The 25,332-nt window shown below is 34.9% G+C and overlaps 1 protein-coding gene across 4 annotated transcripts in view; it reads left to right on the top strand.

The window, feature by feature from the left end:
• The window catches only part of Snca (synuclein alpha), a 110,307-nt gene that overhangs the window by 10,457 nt on the left and 74,518 nt on the right, over positions 1-25,332 (top strand). For all 4 annotated transcript variants that reach the window (XM_074041361.1, XM_074041360.1, XM_020186706.2 and 1 more), the window contains exon 4: positions 4,157-4,299. In XM_074041361.1, the coding sequence (XP_073897462.1) occupies positions 4,157-4,299 (143 nt within the window). The remainder of the gene's footprint in view (positions 1-4,156; positions 4,300-25,332) is intronic.

Below are 25,332 nucleotides of genomic sequence, written 5' to 3'. Positions count from 1 at the left end.
TTTTGACAGTTAAGGAAGAACCTATGTAGTTTAGAAGTCAGATACCATGTGGTAAAAATTAAAGAATCGAACTAACACTGTCATTGAATTGAGGCTGTGGGGATGTGCTACAAGGATAACTGTTGACAAGTTTGGAAATGTTTAGTTTTCCCCAGAAGGCCAAAATGCAAATGAGAGAGATATGAGAGAGAGAGAGAGAGAGAGAGAGAGAGAGAGAGAGAGAGAGAGAGAGAGAGAGAGAGATTTAAAGCAATATTTTACAAATAATTTTCTGAAGGGTAATAGCTCACAAGCTTACATTTCTGTGGTTTTATTAGTTGGAAAGCTTTGTATACAATATCATTGATTTAGCATAGTAAAGAATTAGCAGGAATAGGTTTCAATAAGTAACATTCCTCTTCCATGTCAAATTAATGAATTATTTAATTTGCTGAGTAGGATTATTTAATATAAAATCCAAATCCTAGGTATAAGGACAAGTAAGTTGAAAATAATTAACTCAATATTTAAGAAGAGAGAAAATTGGTTGCTTATTATGCTTAGTCTAAAGTGTTTTTAAAGGTGTGTCACAGGTGCTCAATCAATGTTATCCATTACTGTTATTAGTGTTTACACAGGGAAGTAAGGAACTATTGTATAGTACATTGCATTATACACTAATGTTAAAGGTACAATTTCCACAAGATTCATTCCACTAGTTGTTTTTCTAAGGATACAAATTTTTATAAATTTAAGATATGAGTTTTCTACTTACAAAATCCAAGGAAAACAAATTTGCACAGGTAGATAATCTCAGGGTGAACTCTAGAAAACTGCACCTTAAATTCTAGCTTTTTGAACTCAAGAAATTATTTCAGTTCTGAACGGAATGTGTTCTTTCTTGGAATACCTGAGAATGTATTTCATGGAACTTACTGAAAGACATATTGAAGGTATTGTAAAAAAATAAATTATGATATAAGCTTACCTGTTTATTTTTCATACAAATAATGTGGTAAAACAATTCCCAATGCTGGAGACTTTCTGAAGATCTTGATTCTTATAAGCATAAACTTAGTACATCATAATGAACAAAAGTAATTTTGCACATGTTATGATTTAATGTCCTTTGTAAAAATTTTAAAATTTATTTCCCTCAAATTTATTATTTGTATACTAGTTCGTAGCTAGATCTTATTAACTTTGTAATTTTGTTCAGTGTCAAAGATGAAATTTACTATATTTACTAAAATGTGCCACATTTCTTTTAGAAATTTTCATTTTAACTTAGCTAAAATCAAATGTAAATCTAATTGCTGAAGTTAATTTGCACATTATGGACATAAAATTTCTTTCAGTGAATTCCAAATTATTTCTTGAGTATCTACTATAAAATTATGAAAGAAAAATAAAACTAGATCCTTGTCTTTGAAGAGCTCAGATGGAATGGTGGAGGTGGGCAGACATCCTGCTAAATAAACAATGATGGTACCATGTAAAAGTTCAGTAGCAGAGTTTATCAAAACTTTATGAGATCACAGGAGGAAGAAGAAAGGCACCTGGTGGGAGGAGAGGATTTTTAACATGGAATGTGACATTTGATCTGGGTTTTAACAAAGGAATTCCTTTTGCTGAGAAAACAGTAGTGGAATAAAGACTTCTGGCCAGGTGGAGTTGTATGTACCAAAATAGACAAAACTGACCCAGCAGAAAAAACATAAGTGAATTCAGAATCTTATAGTGTCTGTTGATTGGGAGGAAAATATCCTTTTTGATCCTAGTTATAAGGTCTTTTCACTTAAAAATTAATATCATTTATTAAATCCAAAGGTACTAATTTGAGTTTGTCTTCTTTCTTCTTGTTTTAGAACGTTAATGATATAAAAAAAACTCTAAAGGGGAAAAGTGGGAGTTCCTAAGGTTATCAGAGAACCTACTAAAGAAATTAGTCCCACAGAAATCTTAACTGTGTATACTATTGCTACTTGTGCATGCTGCCATTTTGTAATGTTACTATTGTATTGTTACAATAATAGAACCCAGTGAAATTATAATCACGCAAAAATACATTTTACTATGCATTTTATGTGCATTTAGGTGACATATTAAAATTCATATATATATAAAGGAATATCTCTAGATATTGTAAAATTCATGACTGGCATAAAAACTGTGATTCTGTAAAAATTCAAAACCTTTGTCTTGCCTTGAAATTTTATGGCCAGAAAATGTTCATCTCAAGCAAAACTTTCTATTCATATTCTTGGAAAAGAAAAGAAATGACAACTTGAAACACATAATTCACCATTTTTAAAGGACTGAAAAACATTCCAGGAATATTAAAAAAACATAAAAATTCTAGTATAACATTTCTCTGGCCTTTAAATTGAACTTGAAGTATGCAAAGCAATTCTACTTCAAGGAAGCATCAGCCTTATCCAGAATGGCAGTGATCATTAGGTAAACCTGCAAAAGCCTAGCCAGAAAGGCTGAACAGGACTATATATCTGCTGTGGACTCTGTGCTTTTAGGCTGTGTGGCCACTTCAGGCCTCCCCACACTGCCCTGGTGTAGGGAATAAGCTTTATATCCTTACAAACCACCTTGACTCCTGTGGCCCAGCAAATCCATTCCAAAACAAATTGCTTTGCCCTTGTTGTTTAAATATTGGTCTTCCCAATGGTGACATGAAAGCTGTATGATATAATAATCAGGTGAATAGCACCTAATCACTGACAGGGGTTTCTCATCCTGAAACTTGCCAGGAGAGTAAGAAGCATAATAAGAAAATGTGTCATTATTAACTTAGGAGAGCATGTAAGGAAGAATATTATTCAAAACCAAAAATTCCTGGATTGGGGGGAAAAATGAGTTTATGAAGTAAATGAAGAGGAAAAATAGGACATAAATGTGGATAAAAGGTGCAAGATCTCAGGTTTTAAGATAAGGGTTAAGATGGAGAGAGGTTGAATCGACCTTGAAATTATTAAAAGAGCAGAATCTTGTATTCTGCTGCTTTTTCATAAAACTATTCAGTTTATTGCAACAAACTTGTCTTTTACTTGCAGTTTCCTTTAAATAATGATATAGAAATAAAATATAGAAACATGATTCAGCAATTAATATGGTTCTAAGATACCATGCATAATTTTTGATGTGAAAGTGAATCTGCTTAAATTTTCATCCAGACTATTTACATTATTTTCTCTAAATCTTTAACTCATTAAAAAAAACCTATTGAATCACAACATCATTTTTAATGGAAATTATAAGTGTGCTCAATAAATCTGTTTTCACACTTAAAGTCTAGCTTGTTTGATCTGATTACAATAACTGAAAATCAATATTATTGTTGAATTATTGTTTCACCACCTCCAGTTTCATAAAAGGATCAAAATTCATAATTGTCCTTTCTATTATTGTGGAATTTCTAACATTTATGAAGAATCTGGATGAGTGCATAGATACTACCTTACCAGAAGTGTTTCAGATTCCAGTTTTTGGGGGGGATTTTGGAAAATTTGCACAAATGTAAGATATTTTGGAGGTGGGACCCACTCTTAAATGTGAAATTCATTTGTGTTTCATATACTTTGCACATAGCCTGAAGGTAGTTTTATATAATATTTTTATAATTTTGTGCATGAAAGAAGTTTCATGATATGGAATTTTCCTCCTGTGGCATCATGTTGGTACTCAAAAGTTATGGATTTTGGAACATTTGAGTTTTGGATTTGTTTGATTAGTGATGCTGAATGTATAAGGAGTATATGTTATGTTACTTAGAAGACATGGTGGAAATGAACTTGCTGAGTGAGATCAAAGAGTTAGTGTTGAAACTGAAATAATGAAATAGATTTCATAATGATATTGATTCACCTATCATTGTATTGCTTCTGTACACTTTCCTTAATACAAACATAAGCAGAATTGCTCATGACTATATCTGTATGCTAATTAAATTTGAAACACCTTCAGCATAATTGCATCAAGATATCTTAGCAACGAGTCCATGTTTGTCTGTGCCATGCTCACTTAGAAATCTTGGTAGCTTTTGTTTCTTCTGCCTCCTCTGTTGTCTGTGGTTTATGTAAATATAGATGTGTAGAAATTAACAGGTAGTGGAAATGGAATTATTTAAAGCTATTGTCATTCTACCATCCTTTAATCTATCCAGTGGCTGAGAAGACCAAAGAGCAAGTGACAAATGTTGGAGGTGCAGTGGTGACAGGTGTGACAGCAGTAGCCCACAAGACAGTGGAGGGAGCTGGGAGCATTGCAGCTGCCACAGGCTTTGTCAAAAAGGACCAGCTGGGCAAGGTATGGTTGCCCAAATTTTATGTGATATTTATAAGCTCTTGAGGTCATGGTTTATTTTCATGTAAGTAAAGAGGTAGGAATAAGATGTTTACTGTGGGATTGGGTCACCCGATCCTTCCCTCAAAAAAAGTACTACCTTTCTATGGGTCTTGTTTTTATGCAGTATTAACCCAGAGAAATGCCACATAACATCATACAATAATCATGATTGTTTCAATTTCTGGACGAAATTGAATAAAATGAACAATGTAGTAAATACCAAAGGGAACAGTGACATTTCATGAAGAATGGGTGCTTTTATGTTAATTATGAATCCTGGAATTTCTCTTCGTTGGAATAACAGATGTCTTTGTGCCTAATCTCTAAATTTCCCAAATGAAGATCTTTAACTTGATTTTTATATAATGACATCATCTCCTATTAAATGGCATATTTGCATATCACAAAACAACAGCTCATTACCAAATACGTTTGTGGGAACTGAGAGAATTAAAACGAATACCAGTCAGAGATCATGATTTAGAAGTGATTCTTAAATTTTCAGAACTTTAACATTGCATTTCTTGGTAAGTATGGGACTCTAGTGACATTATGCAAAAGGTGTTATAACTTTCATATTAAACATAGAAGTAACAGACTATGAGATGCTAGTTGGTCACAACAGCAGGATAATTTTTGCTTTTTCCATACTACAATGCTCTCCTTGTATTCCTCCAACAAATCAAACATACGCTTGCTTCCTCTATCCCCTCCGTCTGCCTGCAAGACTCTTTCTTCCCCAAGAACTTACTTGACTCAACCTCTCATATCCTCTGGTGTTTGATAAATGACACCTTGATGAGGTTTGCCCTAACTGATTTAAAACTGAAACCATTCTCCTCACTTATGGTATTCTCAATTTCTATACTCTGTTTTTTCTCCATTTTTTACCGAAGTATTTTTCACCTTTAAAAGCAATAAATAGTTTGCTGACTTTTATGTATGCTATGTATTTTTATTTCTCCCCTTCTAGAATGTAAGCATGAGAATGGAATGTATTTATTTTGTAGTCAAATATTTGCAAGTATCTACAAGAATTCCCAGCACATACTAGACAATAAATGAATATTTCTTGGTAATTATGGAAAATTTGGACTGGTTTCTAGAGAGGTTTTTTTATTCTTTTTTTTTCCTCTTTATTCGTATATTCATATGTGCATACATTTTTTTAGGTCATTCCCCCCCCCTGCCCCCCTGCTCCCTCCCTGTCCCCCCTTGCTCTGCCCTTTTCTCCAGTTTTGTTGAAGAGAAGACATAAGTAATAATAAGAAAGACAAAACATTTTACTAGGTGAGATAAGGATAGCTTACAGAGAGATTCCTAGCATTGCTTCCACGCACAAGTGTGTTACAACCTGAATTGCTTCATCTCTACCTGACCTCTTCACTACATCCCGGTCACCTTCCCATATTGACCTCTGTCACTTTAAGGTTACTGTATTTTCTCCTCTGCAGTGGGGACATCAGGCACTTTCAAGTTTTGGGTTTCTATATATACCCATTCTTTCCATATGTGCTCTCCCCTTTGCATGTGACCCAAGTCCAACAACATTGCTGCATTTGCCCTAGATCTAAAGACCATATATGAGGAAGAACATAAGATATTTGGTCTTCTGAGCCTGGCTAACCTTGCTCAGAATGATGTTCTCCAGTTCACCCATTTACTTGCGAATGATAAGATTTCATTCTTCTCCATGTCTGAGTAAAATTCCATTGTGTATAAATACCACATTTTCTTAATCCATTCGTCAGTAGTGGGGCATCTTGGCTGTATCCATAACTTGGCTATTGTGAATAGTGCCGCAATAAACATGTTCAGGTGCCTCGGGAGTAACCTGAGCTGTATCCCTTTGGGTATATCCCTAGGAACGGGATTGTTGGCTCAAATGGCAGATCTATGTTTAGTTTTATTAAGAAGCCTCCATATTGTTTTCCAGAGTAGTTGCACTAGCTTGCATTCCTAACAGCAGTGTACAAGTGTTCCTTTTTCCCCACATCCTCACCAACACCTGTTGTTGGTGGTGTTTTTGATGATAGCTATTTTAACAGGGGTGAGGTGGAATTTTAGTGTGGTTTTGATTTGCATTTCCTTCATGGCCAGAGATGGATGGTGAACATGTTTTTCATGTGTTTTTTGGCCATTTGAATTTCTTCTTTTGAAAAAGTTCTGTTTAGTTCAGTTCCCATTGGCTCATTAATTTTGGGAGAGTTTAGTTTTTTGAACTCCCAATATATTCTGGTTATCAGTCTTTGTCTGATGTATAGATGGCAAAAGTTTTCTCCCACTCTTCAGTTTAGAGACCATTTCTTTTCTTGTGCAGAAGCTTTTTAATTTTATGTAGTCCCATTCGTCCATCCTTTCTCTTAGTTGCTGGGCTGCTGGGGTTCTATTGAAGAAGTCCTTGCCTATACCGATTGCTTCCAGAGTATTCCTGGCTCTTTCCTGTACTAACTTCAGACTTTCAGGTCTGATATTAAGGCCCTTGATCCATTTTGAGTTGATACTAGTACAGGGTGATAAACATGGATCTACTTTCAGTTTTTTGCAGGCAGATAACCACTTTTTCCAGAAACATTTGTTGAAGAGGCTGTCTTTTCTCCATTGTAGGTCTTTGGTGCCTCTGTCAAAAATAAGGTGACATAGCTGTGCAGATTCATATCTGGGTCCTCTATTCTGTTCCACTGGTCTTCATATCTGTTTTTGTGCCAGTACCATGCTGTTGTTATTGCTATTGCTTTGTAATATAGTTTGAAGTTGGTTATTGTGATACCTCCAGCATTGTTCTTTTTGCTGAGTATTGCCTTGGCTATTCGCGGTCTCTTGTGTTTCCAAATGAACTTTAAGGTAGATTTTTTCAATGTCTGTGATGAATGTCTTTGGGATTTTGATGGGAATCGCATTAAACATGTAGATTGCTTTTGGTAGTATAGCCATTTTTACTATGTTGATTTTACCAATCCATGAGCACGGGAGATCTTTCCATCTTCTGTAGTCTTCCTTGATCTCTTTCTGCAGGGGTTTGTAGTTCTCCTTCTAGAGATCATTCACATCCTTTGTTATGTTTACTACTAGATTTTTTTTTGAGGCTATTGTAAATGGAATTGTTTCCATATATTCTTTCTCAATTTGTTCATTGTTGGTGTATAGAAAAGCTAATGATTTTTTTAAGTTGATTTTGTATGCTGCCACTTTGCTGTAGCTGTTTATGGTGTCTACAAATTTTGGGTAGAGTTTTTTGGGTCTTTAAGGTATAGGATCATATCATCTGCAAGGAGGGATATTTTGACAGTTTCTTTACCTATTTGTATTCCTTTTATTTCTTCTTCTTGCCTAATTGATGTTGGCTATAGGTTTGTCATGTATAGCCTTTACAATGTTGAGGTACATTGCTTCTATTCCTAGTTTTCTTACAGCTTTTATCATGAAGTGGTGTTGGATCTTATCAAAGGCTTTTTCTGAATCTATTGAGAGGACTGAGTGGTTTTGTCTTTGCTTCTATTAATGTGCGGTATTACATTTATAGACTTGTGTATGTTGAGCCACCCCTGCATTCCTGATGAAGCCAACTTGGTCGTGGTGAATAATCTTTCTGATATGTTGTTGGACTCAGTTTGCCATTATTTTGTTGAGGATTTTTGCATTGATGTTCATTAAGGAGATTGGCCTATAGTTCTCTTTTTTCAAGGTGTCTTTGGTTTTGGGATGAGCGTAATGTTGGATTCATAAAATGAGTTAGGCAGCAGTCCTTCCCTTTCTATTTTGTGGAAAAGTTTAAGGAGAGTTGGTATTAGTTCTTCTTTAAAAGTCTGATAGAATTCAGCTGAGAATCCATCAGGTCCTGGACTTTTCATTTTTGGGAGACTCTTTATTACTAGTTCAACTTCATTTTGTGTTACAGATCTATTCAGGTGATTAATATCCTCTTGGTTCAATTTTGATGGTCATAAGTATCTAGAAATTTGTCCATTTTGTCAAGATTTTCAAATTTACTGTAATATAGGTTCTTAAAGTAGTCTCTGATGATTCCCTGGATTCTGTGGTGTTTGTTATTATGTCCTCTTTTGCATTTCTAATTTTACTGATTTGGGTTTTTTCTCTCCTCATTTTAGTCAGGTTTGCCAGGGGTCTATCAACTTTGTTTATTTTTTCAAAGAACTAGCTTTTAGTTTTGTTTATTCTTTGTTATTTTATTGCTTCTATTTCATTAATTTCAGCCCTTATTTTTATTATTTTTCTCCTTCTGCTTGTTTTGGGTTTTGCTTGTTCTTGTTTTTCTAGAAGTTTGCAATGTAGCATTAAGTTATTCATTTGAGATCTTTCTGTCCTTTTAATATATGTACTCATGGCTATAAACTTTCCTCTTAGAACTGCCTTTGCTGTGTCCCATAGGTTCTGGCAAGTTGTCTTTTACATTTTCATTGACTTCCAGGAAACTTTTAATTTCCTCTTTTATTTCATCAATGACCCACTGATCATTGAGCAATGTGTTGTTCAGCTTCCAATTGTTTGCCTGTTTTTTACTGCTGTTTTTGTTGTTGATTTCTAGTATTAATGCATTGTGGTCAGATAGAATGCATGGTATTATTTCTATTTTCTTATATTTGCTGAAGCTTGCTTTGTGTGCTAAGGTATGATCAATTTTGGAGAAGGTCCATGTGCTACTGAGAAGAATGTGTATTGTGCAGAATTTGTATGAAATATTCTGTAGACATCAGTTAGGTCCATTTGATTTAGTTCTAGGATTTCTTTATTGATTTTTTGTTTGGATGACCTATGTATTGGTGAAAGGGGGTATTAAAGTCTCCCACTATCACTGTGTTGGAGTTTATATATGCTTTAGGTCCTTCAGAGTATGTTTGATGAAATTGGATGCACATAGGTTAATAATTTTATTTCCTTTTGGTGTATTTCCCCTTTTATTAATATGGAATGAATGTCCTTCTTTATCTCATTTGATTAATGTAGGTTTGAAGTCTACTTTATCCAAGATAAGTATTGCTACTTCTGCCTGTTTTCAGGGACCATTGGCTTGGTAAATCTTCTTCCAGCCTTTCATCCTAAGCCAGTGTTTGTTTCTGTCAATGAGCTGGGTCTCCTGTAAACAACAGATTGTTGTATCTTCCTTTTTAATCCAGTTTGCCAGACGGTGTCTTTTGATGGGGGAGTTAAGTCCATTAACATTCAGTGTTAATATTGGTAGGTATGTGGTGATTCCTGTCATTTAGTTATTTTTGTTGTTTAAGGATTTGATTGTGTGCAGCTGAATCAATGTTACCCTCTTATTCCTTGTCTTTTCTTCTCCTGTGGTTTGGTACTGCCTGTCCTCTCATGGTTTTGTTTGCTTTCATTGTCTGTGTCTAGAATTACTTGAAAAATCTTTTATAGTAGTGGCTTGGTGGTCATATATGTTTTAGTTTCTGCTTATCATAGAAGACTTTTATTGCTCCATCTATTTTGAATGATAGTTTTGCTGGGTAGAGTATCCTAGGGTTGAAGTTATTTTCATTCAGTGCCTGGAATACCTCACTCCATGCCTTTCTTGCTTTTAATGTTTCCATTGAGAAATCTGCTGTGATTTTGATGGGTTTACCTTTTACAGTCTTCAATATTCTTTCTCTATTCTCTGTGCTTATTGTTTTAATGATAATATGTCATGGGGTAGTTCTATTTTGATCTGGTCTGTTTGGTGTCCTGGAGGCTTCCTGTATCTGAATGGCATAGCTTTCTCTAGGTTTGGGAAATTTTCTGTTATTATTTTGTTGAATATATTACAAATCCCTCTTGCTTGGACCACTTCTCCTTCTTCAATGCCCATGATTCTCAGGTTTGGTTTTTTGATTGAGTTGGTGAGTTCCTGCATACACCTTTCACAGGTCTTGAGTTGTTTGACTAATAGCTCTTCAGTTTTTCCTTTAATTTCCATTTTATCTTCAAGTTCTGAAATTCTGTCTTCTGATTGTTCTAGTCTGCTGGAGTGGCTTTCCATTGTGTTTTGTATTTCCGTTTCATTCTTTTTTCTGAAGTTTTCCATATCATGGGTTACATCCTCTTTAATATTGTCTATTCTCATCTTTAATTCATTAACTTTTCTATTTACAGTGTTCTCTGTTTCACTTTGGCATTCATTTAGGGCTCCTGTGAGTTCATTTATTTGTTTCTGTGTCTTCTCATGTTCTTTATTTTTGGTTTCTTGGAATTTCTTGAGTACCTCTTGTACATTTTGTTTGACCATGTCTAGCAACAGCTCCATTAAATTCTCAGTGATGACTTGCAGGATTTCTTCTTTGAGGCTGTTCTTGTGAGCATCGTTAGGTTCCTTGGCATCATTTTTCTTTGTTTTGTTGGAGTCCGGAACTGGGTGTCCATTTTCTTCATTTCCCTCTGAATCCTGTATTAAATTATGTTTTGCCAGAGAGTGGTTTCCATCCCTTTTTTTGTCTTCCCATTGCTCCACTTGGTACTGTGCAACTATGTTCTTCATAGACTAGTTGGTGGTTTCAGTCACCTGTATTCTTTCCCTTGGTTTAATTTTGTTTTGTGGCTGTATTTAGTTTGTACCCTCTATGAATCTGTTATTTCTGTCCCTAGTCTGGGTATAATTTAGTATTTGCTAATTCACAATAGTAAAACTAGCACAAAAAAAAAAAAACACCCAAAGAAATCAACATGGAGAGATGAACAAACAAACCAGAAACAGAGCAAACAAACAAACAAATAAACAAAAATTCCAATTTCAGGAACAATAGAATTTCAGTCTTAGTTTAAGTTCTGGTGTTACTCCTCCAGCATCCAGTCCTGGTGTTGGTATTTAAGCAGAAGCTCTGTCATAGTCTTGCCAGATGGTTGGTAGTGTTTTGTTTTGTTTTTTCCTTCTATCTTTCAGAGGCAGTTGCTTGGTCAGCTCCTCCCTCAGTGGGGTGTGGCAGTTTAAGTTTGTATGTTTTCCTCAGGTTCCAGAGTCAGCTCTGAAGCCCACCAGCTGTCCTGTTTTGGAGTTGGGTTTTCACTGTCTTTGATTACTGGAGATTTTTTTCTTTGCCTTGCCACCTTTCTCTGGGGCAAGGTCAGTGATCTGTCTGCTGACCCCCTGCTGTCAGCATGTTGTGATGGTTTGCTGATTATTTTTCATTTTTGCAGTGTCATTTGACTTTGGATGCTGCTCATTGGCCCAGGAGATGATCTTTGTGGACTGCTACCTGCCCTATTTCAGGCAGCAGCTTATTACTGGCCCACTGTCCCTGCCTTTGCAGCCTTTGTTTACTGAAAGTTCAAGTGGAGATCAGCTCCTTGCCCCTCTCCCCTTCTCTGGTGCACTTCCAGCAACTCTGTCCCTCTGCTGTGTGTTAGTTTTCAGTTCCTTGCTTATTGTTCAGTTTGGTTTTTTGTGTGTGGGGGGTCAGTCTGCCCAGGGGGCTATGCTGGTTTATCCTAGGGGTGGCTAGGGGAATATCGCATGATGCTTGGTGTTCACCTGTTGGTCTGCTGAATGTCTCCCAAGCAGGTTTGGAACCAGTGTCTGGCGGTATAGCAGCCCTCCTGTTTTCTCAGTGTAATGTGGTGTGGAGAAGCTTTCCACAGGCTAGGGGTTCAGGGTGTCAAAATTTTGATTCTCCTTGCTGCTTTATTTCTGCCAAGTGTGGCTCCAGCATCTCAGCAAGGTTTTGGAGTCTCGGAGCTCATGCTGTCTGCTTCTGTGTCCTAGTCACCAGCTTCAAGAAATTTCTGGAATACTACTGGCCAGCACTTTTAACAAATGTAGTTCCAAGACCTCCAGCCTCTGTAGGTATAGAAAGTGGATGATACCAATAGACGATCTATTGCTTCCTGGAGAGTTGTTCAGAAAAGCTGGGATCTTCCAGGACTTCTGTTGTCTTCTCTCTAGAGAGGTTCTTCAGCTAACACTTGAACATATTTGAATATATAGCTGATCAGAATATAATTTTCAAATAATCTTATTTGTGCTGATAATTATACTAATTTGATTGGAATGGAAATAATATCTGTAGCATTATTACATATAAAAAGTTATGAGGAACCATAGAAACAACTAAAATGCTCTGTATCTCAGGTTGCTTTGACAATCGAATAGAAACAATGGAACCTCTCTCCAGAAAAATCTGTGCTCACACACACACAAAAGGGCCAATCAGAAGTCAATCAATAAACCCTTCCTCCAAGATTTAGAGCAATCTCCTGATTGTACAGATGAGGAAAGTGAATACACAGAAGGGTAGGAAATATGCAAGGTCAACAGCCAGTTGGAGGTAACTGATGACCTTTAGTGCCTGTCCATTTCCTTATCATTTCCCCAACTATGCTCTCAGTAATAACCTTCCTTTCGATGTTTATAAATGGAGTTATGGTCAAAAGATTTAACTGGAATATTCCACTGCCTCACAAGAAACCAGAGAAATGTGTACTATTCCCCCTTTTGCCTCCATTTAAAATATGCAATGTAAATTGTAAATGATGCATGAAAGTGTGTCATCTTTTGCAGAGTTGTTTTTTCAGCCTCTTAAAATACTTCTACTTATTTTAATATTTTAAAGCAGAAGTCTAATGATGTGACAAAAGCAACCATTTAGAGACATTTCTCCTATGGATAGTAAAGGTTCTTACAAATTCCTAATATAAAAATGAAGCCATAAAATCTAGCAATCACAACACAACTGTGGAAGAAATCATTCCACTGGGAGTTAAAATGGTTTGTCTTCGTGTCCTGGTTGGTCACTAACTGGTGATGTGAACTTTGCAGATATCCTAAGATTCTTTCTTACATAATAAAGGGACTCTACTACAAAATTTTTAAAGTTTAATTGGTAATAAAGTATAGTAATTCTAGGAATACTCTAATAAATGACTGAAAGTGCAGCCACATTTTTGGGGTGCTAAAAACTTAGAGAGTTTAAGTAAAATCATTGAATTTACTCATCACTTATTAAAATAGGTCAATTTCATCATTCAGACTCTGACCAAAATGATCCTGGTGAATAGAAATAAGTATTTCCTTTCTTTTTCTTTAATTGCTGATTAATGACCCCATTGGGACACTCATTTGTCATTCAAGAAATAATGATTGCTCACAGTGTGACAAAAACTTGGAGGAAGAGGAATGTCACAAGTAGGGCTACTGGAAGGAAATCTGGCTTGTAGAAGTGGATTAAGGGAGAAATGAACCAAGCCTTGTATGCACATATGAATAATAAAAGAAAAAGGAAAAAAAAAAAAAAGACTGTGCATTCTTTTTGTGGTTGGGAAAGGAGAGATGGTGTTGGTTTTCACCCTTTATGCCCTTTACGGGCATTTGATTCATCACTGCCTCATCAGTAAGAGGGAAAGCAAGCTCTCTCCCTCCCTTTCCCCTCTCTTCTTTTTTCCCCCCTTCCCCAGTTCTTTCTCTCTCTTCCTTCCCTGTTGTTTTTTAATTTGGTTTTTGTTAGAAATGAAGAGCTCTAGCAGCTCATTTTTATTTTTGCTTCTGTGTTTACTAAATTTATGTCTTTGGCACATGCCTGCTTAAGTGAACTCAACCTACTTTTAATGATAATATAGAAACATAACCTTGGATACTGAAAATGGTTTTGTTTTCCAGCTTTATGAAGGTATAACTGATAAATTAAAATTGCGCATACATGATGTTTTAATATGCATATGTAATCTGAATTTACTATGCCCATCAACATAATTAACCAATCGACTGCCTCACATATCTCTTTTTCTTTTGTGTGGTGACATTGAAAAGCTACTTTCTTAGCAAATTTCAAGATGTAATGCACTATCACTAACTACAGCCACCATGCTAGATTTCTACAACATGTACCTCTCACCTAAGTGAAATTTTATACACTATGCCCAACATCTTACCATTCCCTCCCATCCCATAGCCTCTGATAACCACCATTCTACTTTCTGCTTCTGTGGGTTTGACTGCTTTAGATTACATTTCACATAGAGTAGAGATCATGCAGTATTTGTCTTTCTGTGCCTGGCTTATTTTACTCTTTGTAAACTCCTCAAGGTTCATACATGCTCTGGCAAATGCAAGGATTTCCTTCTAGTTTAAGGCTGAATTGTATTACATTATATACATCCATTTGTATATATATGTACATATATGTATAAATAATATAAAATATATGTATATAATTTTCTTTGTTATCAAAAGAATAAAGGTACAATTTATGAAATAGGTCAAACTATTTGCATATTGTACATCTATATAAACATTTATGTAAATATTTTCTCTATACATCTTTTAGAATCATTAATAGTACATAGGAGACATGTTGTAAGAATTTCATAGATTCATACGGTGTACTTTGAACAAGTTCACTCCCCATTATACTTTCCTTCTTTCCTTTATTCACTTACTTTATCCAGTCATCCGTTGATTGACATTTTGGTTTGTTGTGTATCGTGGCTATTGTGAATGATGCTATAATGAATATGGGAGTGCAAATATTTCTTCAAGATGGTGATATTATTTCCTAGAGTTATATACCTAGAAGTATGATTGTTAGAGATGGTAATTCTATTTTTAATATTTTCAAGAATGATGACTGTACCAATTTCTGTTCTCATTAACCAGTATAAAAGGTTTCTTTTTCTCTACATTCTTGCTGTCTTTTGCCCTTTTGATAACAACCATTCTATCAGGTATAAGGTGATAGCTCACTGTTGAGTATTTTTACATAAACCTGCTGGACATTTAGATGTCTTTTTTTGAGAAATGTTTATTTAGATATTTTGTCCTCCCACTTTTTTTTTTTCTCCCGGCAGTGCTAAGGATCAAATCCAGAGCCCTGTCCGTGGTAGGCAACCACTTTACCATACTTTGCCACCGAGCTACACCTCCAGTCCTTTCACCCATTTTTAAATCAGGTTATTGGTTTTCTTTCTATTTAGTTGTTAGAGTTATTTATATTTTAGATATTACCCCCATCAGATGTCTGGACTCCAAATAATTTGTTTGTTTCATGGATTGTATCATTATTCTGCTGATGGCTTCTTTTGCTATGCAGAAACTTTTTAGTTTAATAAAATCCCATTTGTCTATTTTGCTTAGTTACCTGTGTTTGGGGGATTATAGCCAAAAAAATAAAAGAAATCATTGCCTAGACTAATCTCTTCCTTTAAGTTTTCTTCTAGTAATTTTAATGTTTCAGGTATTATGCTTGAATCTTAAATCCATTTGAGTTGATTTTTGTATGTGGTGTGAGAAGAGATCATTTTTTTCTCTTCCACATATGATATCTGGTTTTCTCAGTACAATTTATCCTTTCTCCATTATGTGTTTCTTGGAATGTTTGTCAAAGATCTGTTGGTTGTAAATATGTAGATTTATTTCTAGGTTCTCTATTTGAGTTTACTGCTCTCCATGTCAGTTTGTATGCTGGCACTATGCTATTTTGTTTAATAAGATTTGTATTGTTTCTTGAAATCAGGTAGTGTAATGTCTCCAGCTATAAAATAATGGCTTTGCTACTACTTTGTTCAAGATTGCTTGGCTATTTGAAGTCTCTTGATTTGGCTTTTCTGAATTGAGAATTTCTTTATTCTATTTCTGTGAAAAATGTCATTGGTTTTTTTTTTTTATAGGAGTGCATTTAATCTCTAGATTGTTTTGGGCAGTGTGGACTCTTGACAGTCTTGCTTCTTCTGATCCATGAATGTATGTTACTCTTCATTTATGTGTGTCTTCTTTCATTAATGTTTTATAGTTTTCACTATACAAACATTTCAAAACTAAGTTAAATTTATTACTATTTTATTTTATTGATGATTTTGATGCCATTGTAAATGGCATCAAATTGTATATATAATATATATATAGTATATATATATACACAATCATACATGATTATATTATATGCAAACAGGAACTATTTAATTCTTCCTTTAAAAGTTAGATCTCATTTCTTTTTCTTGCCTAATTGTTCTGACTAGGTCTTCCATTATTCTGAGTAGAAGTGGCAGGAATGTGAATCCTTATCTCCTTCTGTATGTTTAAGGAAAAGCTTTCAGTTTTTCATGATGGAAAATGATGTTTGCTGCAGGCTTATCTTATACAGACTTTATTACCTTGAGGTACATTCTTTACATATGTAATTTTTTGAATGTTTTTATCATGAAAGTTTATTGGATTTTGTAAAATGCTTTGTCTGCATCTATCAAGATGATCATATTGACATACATAGAAAATCTTCACTTATTAATAAAATAGGAATATATTAAAATTACTCTAATTAAAAGACATAGTTATCAGAGCACCAATCATGCCCATAGTCTTAGCTACTTGAGAGGCTCAGCTCAGGAGGATTGAGGTTCCAAGCCAATCCAGGCAAAAATAGTTTACAGGATCCCCTCTGAATGGTAAAAAGCTGGGCATGGTGGCACTCACCTGTCATCTCAGCTACAGTGTGAAGGTTAAAACAGGAGGATCATGGTCTAGGTTGGCCTGGCCAAAAAGTGAGACTCTGTCTCAAAAATAACCAGAGGAAAAGGGCTAGAGGCATATCTCAAACTCCTGCCTAGCAACCACAAAGCTCTGAGTACCACCAAAGAAAAAAAGAAAGAAAGAAAAACTGGTCAAATGAAGTTTTCAAAATGCCCAACTGTATCCTACATACAAGAAACTCACTTTAGCTTTGAGGACATACATCACTTGAAAGGAAAAATGGATGAAAAATGGTAAAAATAATGATATGTTCTATATAAACGGTAACCAAAAGGGAGCAAGGCTATGCTTACATCACATAAAAATAGACTTTAAGTCAAAAACTGTCACAAAAGACAAACAAGGTAAAATATTGTAGTATATTACAGGTTGAGTAGCTCTAATCTGAAAATATAAAATTGGAAATGCTTCAAAATACAGAATGTTTTGAGCACTGGCATGATACATGGAAATTCTACACCTGACCTTATGTGATGGTTCACAGACAATACACAGGTGCACAAAAATTATTGTATAAAATTACATTCAAGCAATGAAACATTAATAAGTTGCATTTAGAATTGGATACCATCCCCAAGATACCTCATTTTATACATCCAAATATTCCCAAATCCAAATTACTTCTGTTTCCAAGTACTTTGGATAAGGGACACCCAACCTGTATATAATACATGATATTATAAAAATGGCAAGTCAACAAGAGAATATAACAATTTTAAGTACATGTACAGCCAATTTTGAATGCCTAAACCTATAAAGCAAATATTAACACTATGGGAGGGAGAAATAGAGAATACAATGTCAGTAGGGGACTCCAATATCCCACTTTCAATAATACATAGATTATCTAGACCAAAAGTTGATGAGGAAACAGTAGAGGACAACAGCACTGTAGACCAGGTGGATCTAATCTGTTTCATCCAGTAGTAACAGAATATTCATTCTGTTCAAGTGCTTGGAGCTATCTCCAAGATAAATCATATGTTAGGCCCCAAAACAAGTCTTAACAAATTTAAGAACACTGAAATCACATCAAACATTTCTCTCTCACAACAATGGTATGAAACTAAAAATGTATAACAGGAGTAAATTAGAAATTCTACAAATATTTAGAAATTCAGGCACCTACTATGAAACAACCAATGGTTCAAAAGGAAATTTTAAAAATCCAGTTTTGTAAACTGGATCATATTAATGCAGCACCTAATAATTTCTGATTATAAAACATTAAATTAACAAACAAATAGGTTGCCTTGAATTTTAAGAATTTGTTTTTTCAAGCATTATTAACTTCTCTATTTAATGCATCAGAATAATCGGTCTTCAGATCTTTTTTTACCTGTGTACACAGACATTATCAGTGAGACAATTCATTTCCAAAGCTCACTCATTTGGTTGGCATGGCAAAAATAGGTTAAAATGCATTGGTAAAAAATTTAAGATCAAACCCACAGTAATACTATATATAGATAAAATATGTTTCCCATTTTCGTTGAGAAGGAAATCTGATTGCAGGAAGAATATCGTACAAAGAATGTTACTGGCATCAGTGTTGCTCTGTATTGCCATTGTGTTTATGGTGTAGAGATAGTCATTTGGTTATTTCAACCCTTTAAAAATGTTTTGCATGTGACCTCTCAAATAAACCCATGATGAACAAATGAGCATCTGTGTAATATATCCAGAATGCTCTAGAAAAGTTGAATCATGACATTTCAAAATGCTTATAATCTTCTGAAATTTTAGAGTGTGAATGTCCTGAATAAACTGTGAAGCCGCTGCTGACATCTAGTACATCAGTGAGCTTCATTATCATACCCCATTTAAGGCGCTGACCTATCTGCATGCTGATTAGCAGTTTTTATGCAAGAAATAAACTTGAAATACCTACAGCCTTAGAAAATGGAAATATCCAAGTTTGATGGTGTTAGTTTTTTCAGAATCAGAATGAAGTTCCTAAATAATGATAATTTTGAAAAATTAGATCCATACACATAAACAGTTTTTGAAAATCTTCATTTCAAATGAACAGAAACATGTATTCTTTATAATCCTACCTTAATTCATAAGAGGATAGCTAATTAAATATGTGCTAGATGAAGAAAACAAAGACAGAAAGCAAAATGTCAGATTTGACATCATGATCTATAATATGTACAATAACCTTCTACTTTTTTCCTTTACCTTATCAGGATTGTCATATGCAGCTTCATGCCAATTATCTTTTAAACACTTGAGTGTTAGAGACGCTCTGACCAAATGTTTGATCAGATGATGTATGCTGCCATTAGCTCAATCACTTAATACTGATCAGCCACTTAATACTGATCAATCACGTAATACCAATCAATTGCTTAATACTGATTCCAAACAAGGACAGAGGCAACTTGTCACATTTCTTTGAAGAAGCATGAGCTGATTATAGGTAGCAATTTAGTATCATTCATATGAAGATAGCAATAACAAATTTCAGGAACAGGTGAAATATTTTAATTTATATTAAGCTTTCTCCTGTGTGTTTAACAGTAATAGGTAAGAAATGTTTCAAATAATTAGAAGTTTGATTCTTTGTGCTTGACTTCCAAAGATAGCCAAAATGACTTTTAGATATATTTCACCATAAATTAAAAGCTTTGTGGCACAATGAATTGTCAGATTTGTATTTGTGTGGAGAGCAGTGTATACTACCAGCATTATAATCTTACATTAAAGCATGATGTGGTAATTAAAGAAAAGCCTAATTGACCTCATTGCTTCAAAAGATATATAATCAGTAACATTTTGCAATGTGGTATGTAAAAATTAATATTTTATACTCATATGAGAGTCTGCTAATGGTACATAAATTGTCCTTACTTAGAAAAATATCTATCATGACTTTTATTTGTAGCTGACACTACACTGTGTTCCATATGGATGAATAATGAATCTTAATCACTCTTAATCTAAGATTTTAAAGGGGAAACATTATAATTACATATAGAATGATAAAGAAAACAGGCTTACTGTTATGTTTTCATTAAAATTTGATAGCATTCAGTAGTTGATTGAGTACTACATATGTGCTGGACACTCATCTGGCCAGATGGGAAATACAGAAATGACTCAAGTTCAAGAAGTGTTCAGTCTAGGAAAGGAGACTGACATGTTTACCACAGTAAAATGGTCTCAGAGGACTGTACGTATTTTCAAACAAGTATATATCCATTACACAAAAAGTAAAAAAGGGTTTTGTTAGAAATGAGAGAGAGACCTATTCTCTCAATAAATATTGTACATACTCAATAAATATTATATTCAGCAAATATTATACTTTAAGTTACATTGTGTCTTTGTCTGTAGACTATGAACTTATCTCATAAAGAGATTGGCCATAATATTTTAGCTGTTTAGACATATGGACATAAAAATGCATCATGTCCATGACCTAAGGTCATTGGTTAACAAGCTGTAAACATACAAACTTCAGCATTTATGTGAATAAAACCAACTTCAGTCTTCAAAGAACTGATTGTGATGAAAGTGTTGCTAGAGAAATGCATTATAAAGTGAGTTTGATAGAACTGCTTTAAGGCATACCAGTGAACACATATAAATGATAATTGTGCGATTTCTTCTTAACTGCTTAACACAGACAAAAATTCTGCCGAATTCCACATGAAGCAATTGCCAGTTTCATGGTAATTACTACTTACCTCAGTTGTGCATGTGCTAACGTCTGTTGCTAATGTGCCTTCCCATAGAAAGATGCCAGATGTTTTGACAGTGCTTCATTAATCAGATATGAAGGATGATTTCAAACTTAGGTAACTTTAAAACATTTATTGACTTATTGTATCTTGTTATGGTATATAACATAACATACTATCTATGATATACATATCTATGGTGAAGTGATTCCTAACATCGAGCAAAGAACATACCTGTCACTTTATATCATTACCTTTCCTTTATGTGGTAAGAGTACATAAAATTTACTTTCATGACAAACTGTCAGGATATAATAAAATTTCATGACATATAATCTGCAAATTGTACATGAGAGTTCTAGACTTACTTACCTTACATAGCATAGGTGGTTTTGTTTGTTTTTGTTTTAGGCTTTTTTGTCACTGTTCCTATCTGAACCATATTTCTACTTTGTAACAAAATGTTAAACCTGTATAGCATTTATATGTTTAGATAACAGGCATAAACTGAATAAGACATGCTGACAAATTATGACATACAATAGTTTTATGTCAAACTTCAATGGTAAACAACTTGTCTCCAGAAATAAAAAGTGATTTGATTCTTTGCCCTTCGCATGTAGGCTTTTGCTTCTCTCATCTTGGTAAGATACTGATTGCATTGTTTACTTTATCAAGAGAAAATATCAAAAGAAGCTCTGTGGCTCTCAAGATAGTCAAAATATCCAGAAATTCAGGATACAGTACACTTATTTGATATTCACAGGAATAGACAAAAGCTAAATGAGATATCTGTTTTGTTTTGCATGGAAATATACGATGATGGGAACTAGAATAGAATAATACAGCTCTTCAACCTAACTGTTCTTCTACAAGGAGAAAATGAATAGTTGTTAACACAATATGAGTTAATTCTTCCTTGAAAAACTTTATTGCAACTCCTACCAACATTTGAAGTTTGAAGTTTTAATTTAAATATCCCTCTCTCCCAAGTGATTCTGGAATCACTAAGCTGATATTTATAAAAATTTCAAAAGTAGTATTAATTCTAATGGATACTAGTACAAAGAACAGAGCCAGACATGATTGGGTAAAAAATGATTAAGTAGATAAAAAATGAGAAGGCATATATAGTTTACCTTTCAGATTAGAGGTGGCAATTGTCTTACCTTTCTTTCATAATCTTCACATTAGCAGAGGGTGACACATCTTTTTGGAACTTGATTCATATCGATGAATTCATTTGCAGCTTTATGGATTGTAAGGAATAATGTGAACTTTTAATAAGAAAATCAAATGCATTTTAACTCTCTGTGCTTAAAAGCAAGGAAGTAAGTCTGAAACACATAAGGGCAAATCATCTCTGGTTCACATGCACACACACTTTTTTCTGTTTGATTATGGGAATCTGCACAAAAGTGGAAAATTTCCCTTTTAATATACATTATACAGTGTCATGCCGTACAATGTCTCAGATTTTCCGAGAGTGTACATACAGCTCAGCCTCAAGGCTCCAGTTTTTGCTCAGTGGATTGTATATTATTTACTATCTGTAAGGGTGAAGGCATATGCTTCTTACTTGTGTTACTGAGTTTTGGATTAATATCATTGCCATTCAAAGCATGAAGTGGCATTAAAGAGATTTCATTTTTTAATCCTTAATATTATAATGTGGACGCCTCTAAATGCAAACTCCCCTAAATACTAGTATAATTGCTTATGATAGCAATTCTCTGCCACAGTGTTCCTGCAAATGGAAACCAGCCTTTATGAGTTTGAAACAAAGGCTAGCTCTCAAGCGTTGTCACTAAAGCTGCTTTCTATCTGTTGCTTGACCCACTGTGATGGCCAGCTGGCCTTCCTCTGCACACCAGGTTCCTGGTTTTGACTTAGCCATGCGTCAGCAAAGCATGGCTGTCTGTGCAAGGCCAGGGCTGTAATTCAGGAAACATGGAGTTTGTCTTATCTTTCACTTTGCTGAATGATGTCATCTCACCTCTCTGAGCATGGGTTTTCTCATCTGTGAAATAAAATGTTGAGTTAAATGAGTTCAAAATGGTTTGAATCTGTGTTTAATGGCTTTAATTTTAGGACTGCTGATTCAATTATGCATTGCCAGACCTGTGGCAACTCATTTAACCTTTCTAAACCAAAGCTGCTCATCTGTAACAGTCCAGCCAACTGCACAGAGCTGGAGTAAGAATGAAATGAGATAACACAAACAAAAGATAGACAAAAGTTGTACTTCATTGTACTTACAGCATTTTGCTGAGAAGGGCTTGTTTTTTCTCTGTATATGATTATATAAAGTCTTGTTTCTATGTGTTTAGTTTGATTCTATTGAGTAAGTTGTAAAACACAAAGAGGGATCAACTTTATTGAACATTCCACTTTATTTAACTAAATAACATGAGCCACATGGCTCTTATTCTTCCTTAGATTTCTCCAAAGTCATGAGATTTCATTGACTGTTATACACATGGTATAATTAGAAAGCGTTCTGGACTCAAATAAACTTGAGAAATTCCAAAATAATTTTGGGAGCAAACGAAATTTAAGTTTCTCTTTTAACCACAGAAAATTTGAGTCCTTGGTATTATATGTTAAGTGTATAGTTGTCTTTCTCAATGCCTCTTTGATGCCAAATGCATGAGAATAATTTTAGTGTTTAATGGAAAACAGATAGGAAATGACCCTGTTAATTGAAACTTCTCCCCCTTCTCGCTCTTTTCCTCTTAATCATGGCTGGTTTAAGATACCATATTAAAGATACTTAGAGAAATTGTAAGAACTCAGCATGTCATATCACAATACATTCTTTTTTTCTAACTAAGCTTTTTTATTTACTTATAGCTTATTTTTATTATTGTCGTATTGGGGGTTCATTGTGGCATTTACAAAATTTCTTACAATGTGTAACAGTTGAATTCACCTCTCCATCATTCTCCTTTATCCCTTCTCCCCCCATTCCTAGAATAGCTTCAACAGGTCTCATTTTTCTATTTGTATACATGTGGACAGAATGCATTCTTTTCTAGCAGTTTTCTTTAAAATTCCTTGGGTCAAGGACAAAGAAATGACTCTTTATTTATCTGAGGTTTTTGCACCAAATTCTGATAAAGATCCCTGATGACCTAGGTAGGGAAAGGGCCAAGTAGATTTGTAGATATGAAAATTGGTTGGAGCATAGTCTCAGACACTTTTCCTCATACCCAATGACAGGAAAGTCATTAAGAAAAGAGCACAGAGAGTATCTCCTCATACTAATTGACTATACTAAAACTTCTGAAAATGGGAACAGCTTCAAAAGTGGAACAGACCCAAGGAATAGTTCAAGGCTCCCCTTTCCCCAAGTTCCATTGAAAGTGGGACGGTCTACCTGCAGAGGGAAGGGAGGAGGGAGGAGAATAGTAATATCCTTGCTCTTGATGGATTTGGTTTTCATCCCTCACTCTTACTGCATGGCTTCTGTCTTGGGGATGACCCTTCCACACGGTTCATTATTTAGTCTGATGTGCCTGGCTGGTCCCCTCCTAGCCTGTGTAGGAGGGAAGGCCATGCTCTCCTGTCACTCACTGCTTTGCCCTCTACTTTTGGTTAGCTCCTGTCGCACTTCTTTCCAAGATCTAAACTGAGCCTATAGGAAAACTGGGCATTCCCATGATACCAGCCTCAACTCTCAGGAACCAAGGTGCGGGGAATGAGTGAGTGGGCTTATATTTTGTACAACATAGTTTGTCAGCACTCAAGTCTGTATGGCTGTCTGCTCACACACTCTGTTAGCACTGGGAAAGATCTGTAAGTCTTGCTGCAAAGGTAGTATTCCACTGGGAATAAGATGCAAGTAGTATCTCTGCTTGCATCCAACACCAAATGTCATGAGTAACCACTTGCCTCCATCAAGGAAAGATTAGAAAAAAAAAAAAAAAACTCTAAAACTCCACTAATGCTTTCCTTCCCAGAAAACCACTTCTTTCCTCTTATACTTGACTGAGAGAGAAATAGTAAAAGTGTTTGGAACTTGCGGTGTAAAACTGAATTACATGGCTTTGGCTTTCATGCAAGCTCGTTCCACAGTAATCCTTGCTCTCTTCTAGTTTGTCATGGAAGGGCAGAGGAAACCAACGCCCTCAGCTGCTGTTTCAAGCAACTTTATGTTAGAGGTGTCCATCAATTACCAACAATATGGTTGGAGAATAAGGTGGCAATCATTCTTTTTTTTTTTTGTATTTTATTTTATTATTTATTTATTTATTTATTTTATTATTCATATGTGCAAACAAGGCTTGGGTCATTTCTCCCCCCTGCCCCCACCCCTCCCTTACCACCCACTCCGCTCCCTCCCTCTCCTCCCCACCCCCTCGATATTTGGCAGAAACTATTTTGCCCTTATCTCTAATTTTGTTGTAGAGAGAGTATAAGCAATAATAGGAAGGAACAAAGGTTTTTACTGGTTGAAATAAGGATAGCTATACAGGGAGTTGACTCACATTGATTTCCTGTGCGTGGGTGTTACCTTCTAGGTTAATTCTTTTTGATCTCACCTTTTCTCTAGTCCCTGGTCCCCTTCTCCTATTGGCCTCAGTTGCTTTTAAGGTATCTGCTTTAGTTTCTCTGCATTAAGGGCAACAAATGCTAGCTAATTTTTTAGGTGTCTGGTGGCAATCATTCTTGAGGGCATGTTGGAAATCTATTTTAAAGCATTGAAATTACACATATTCTTTTTTTCTTTTTTATATGTATACTTTATACAAAATCATGTGTTTTATTATATTTTCAAACACATATACATAACTTTTTGACTCAAAAATTTTACGTGCAAGAATTTTAGTGATTATAAATTTAAAT

Source organism: Castor canadensis, chromosome 9, assembly GCF_047511655.1.
Source record: "Castor canadensis chromosome 9, mCasCan1.hap1v2, whole genome shotgun sequence".
In the NCBI taxonomy this organism is placed as follows: Eukaryota; Metazoa; Chordata; class Mammalia; order Rodentia; family Castoridae; genus Castor; species Castor canadensis.
The sequence above is the reverse complement of the archived record's forward strand: the minus strand, read 5'-3'. Positions and strand labels throughout refer to the sequence as shown.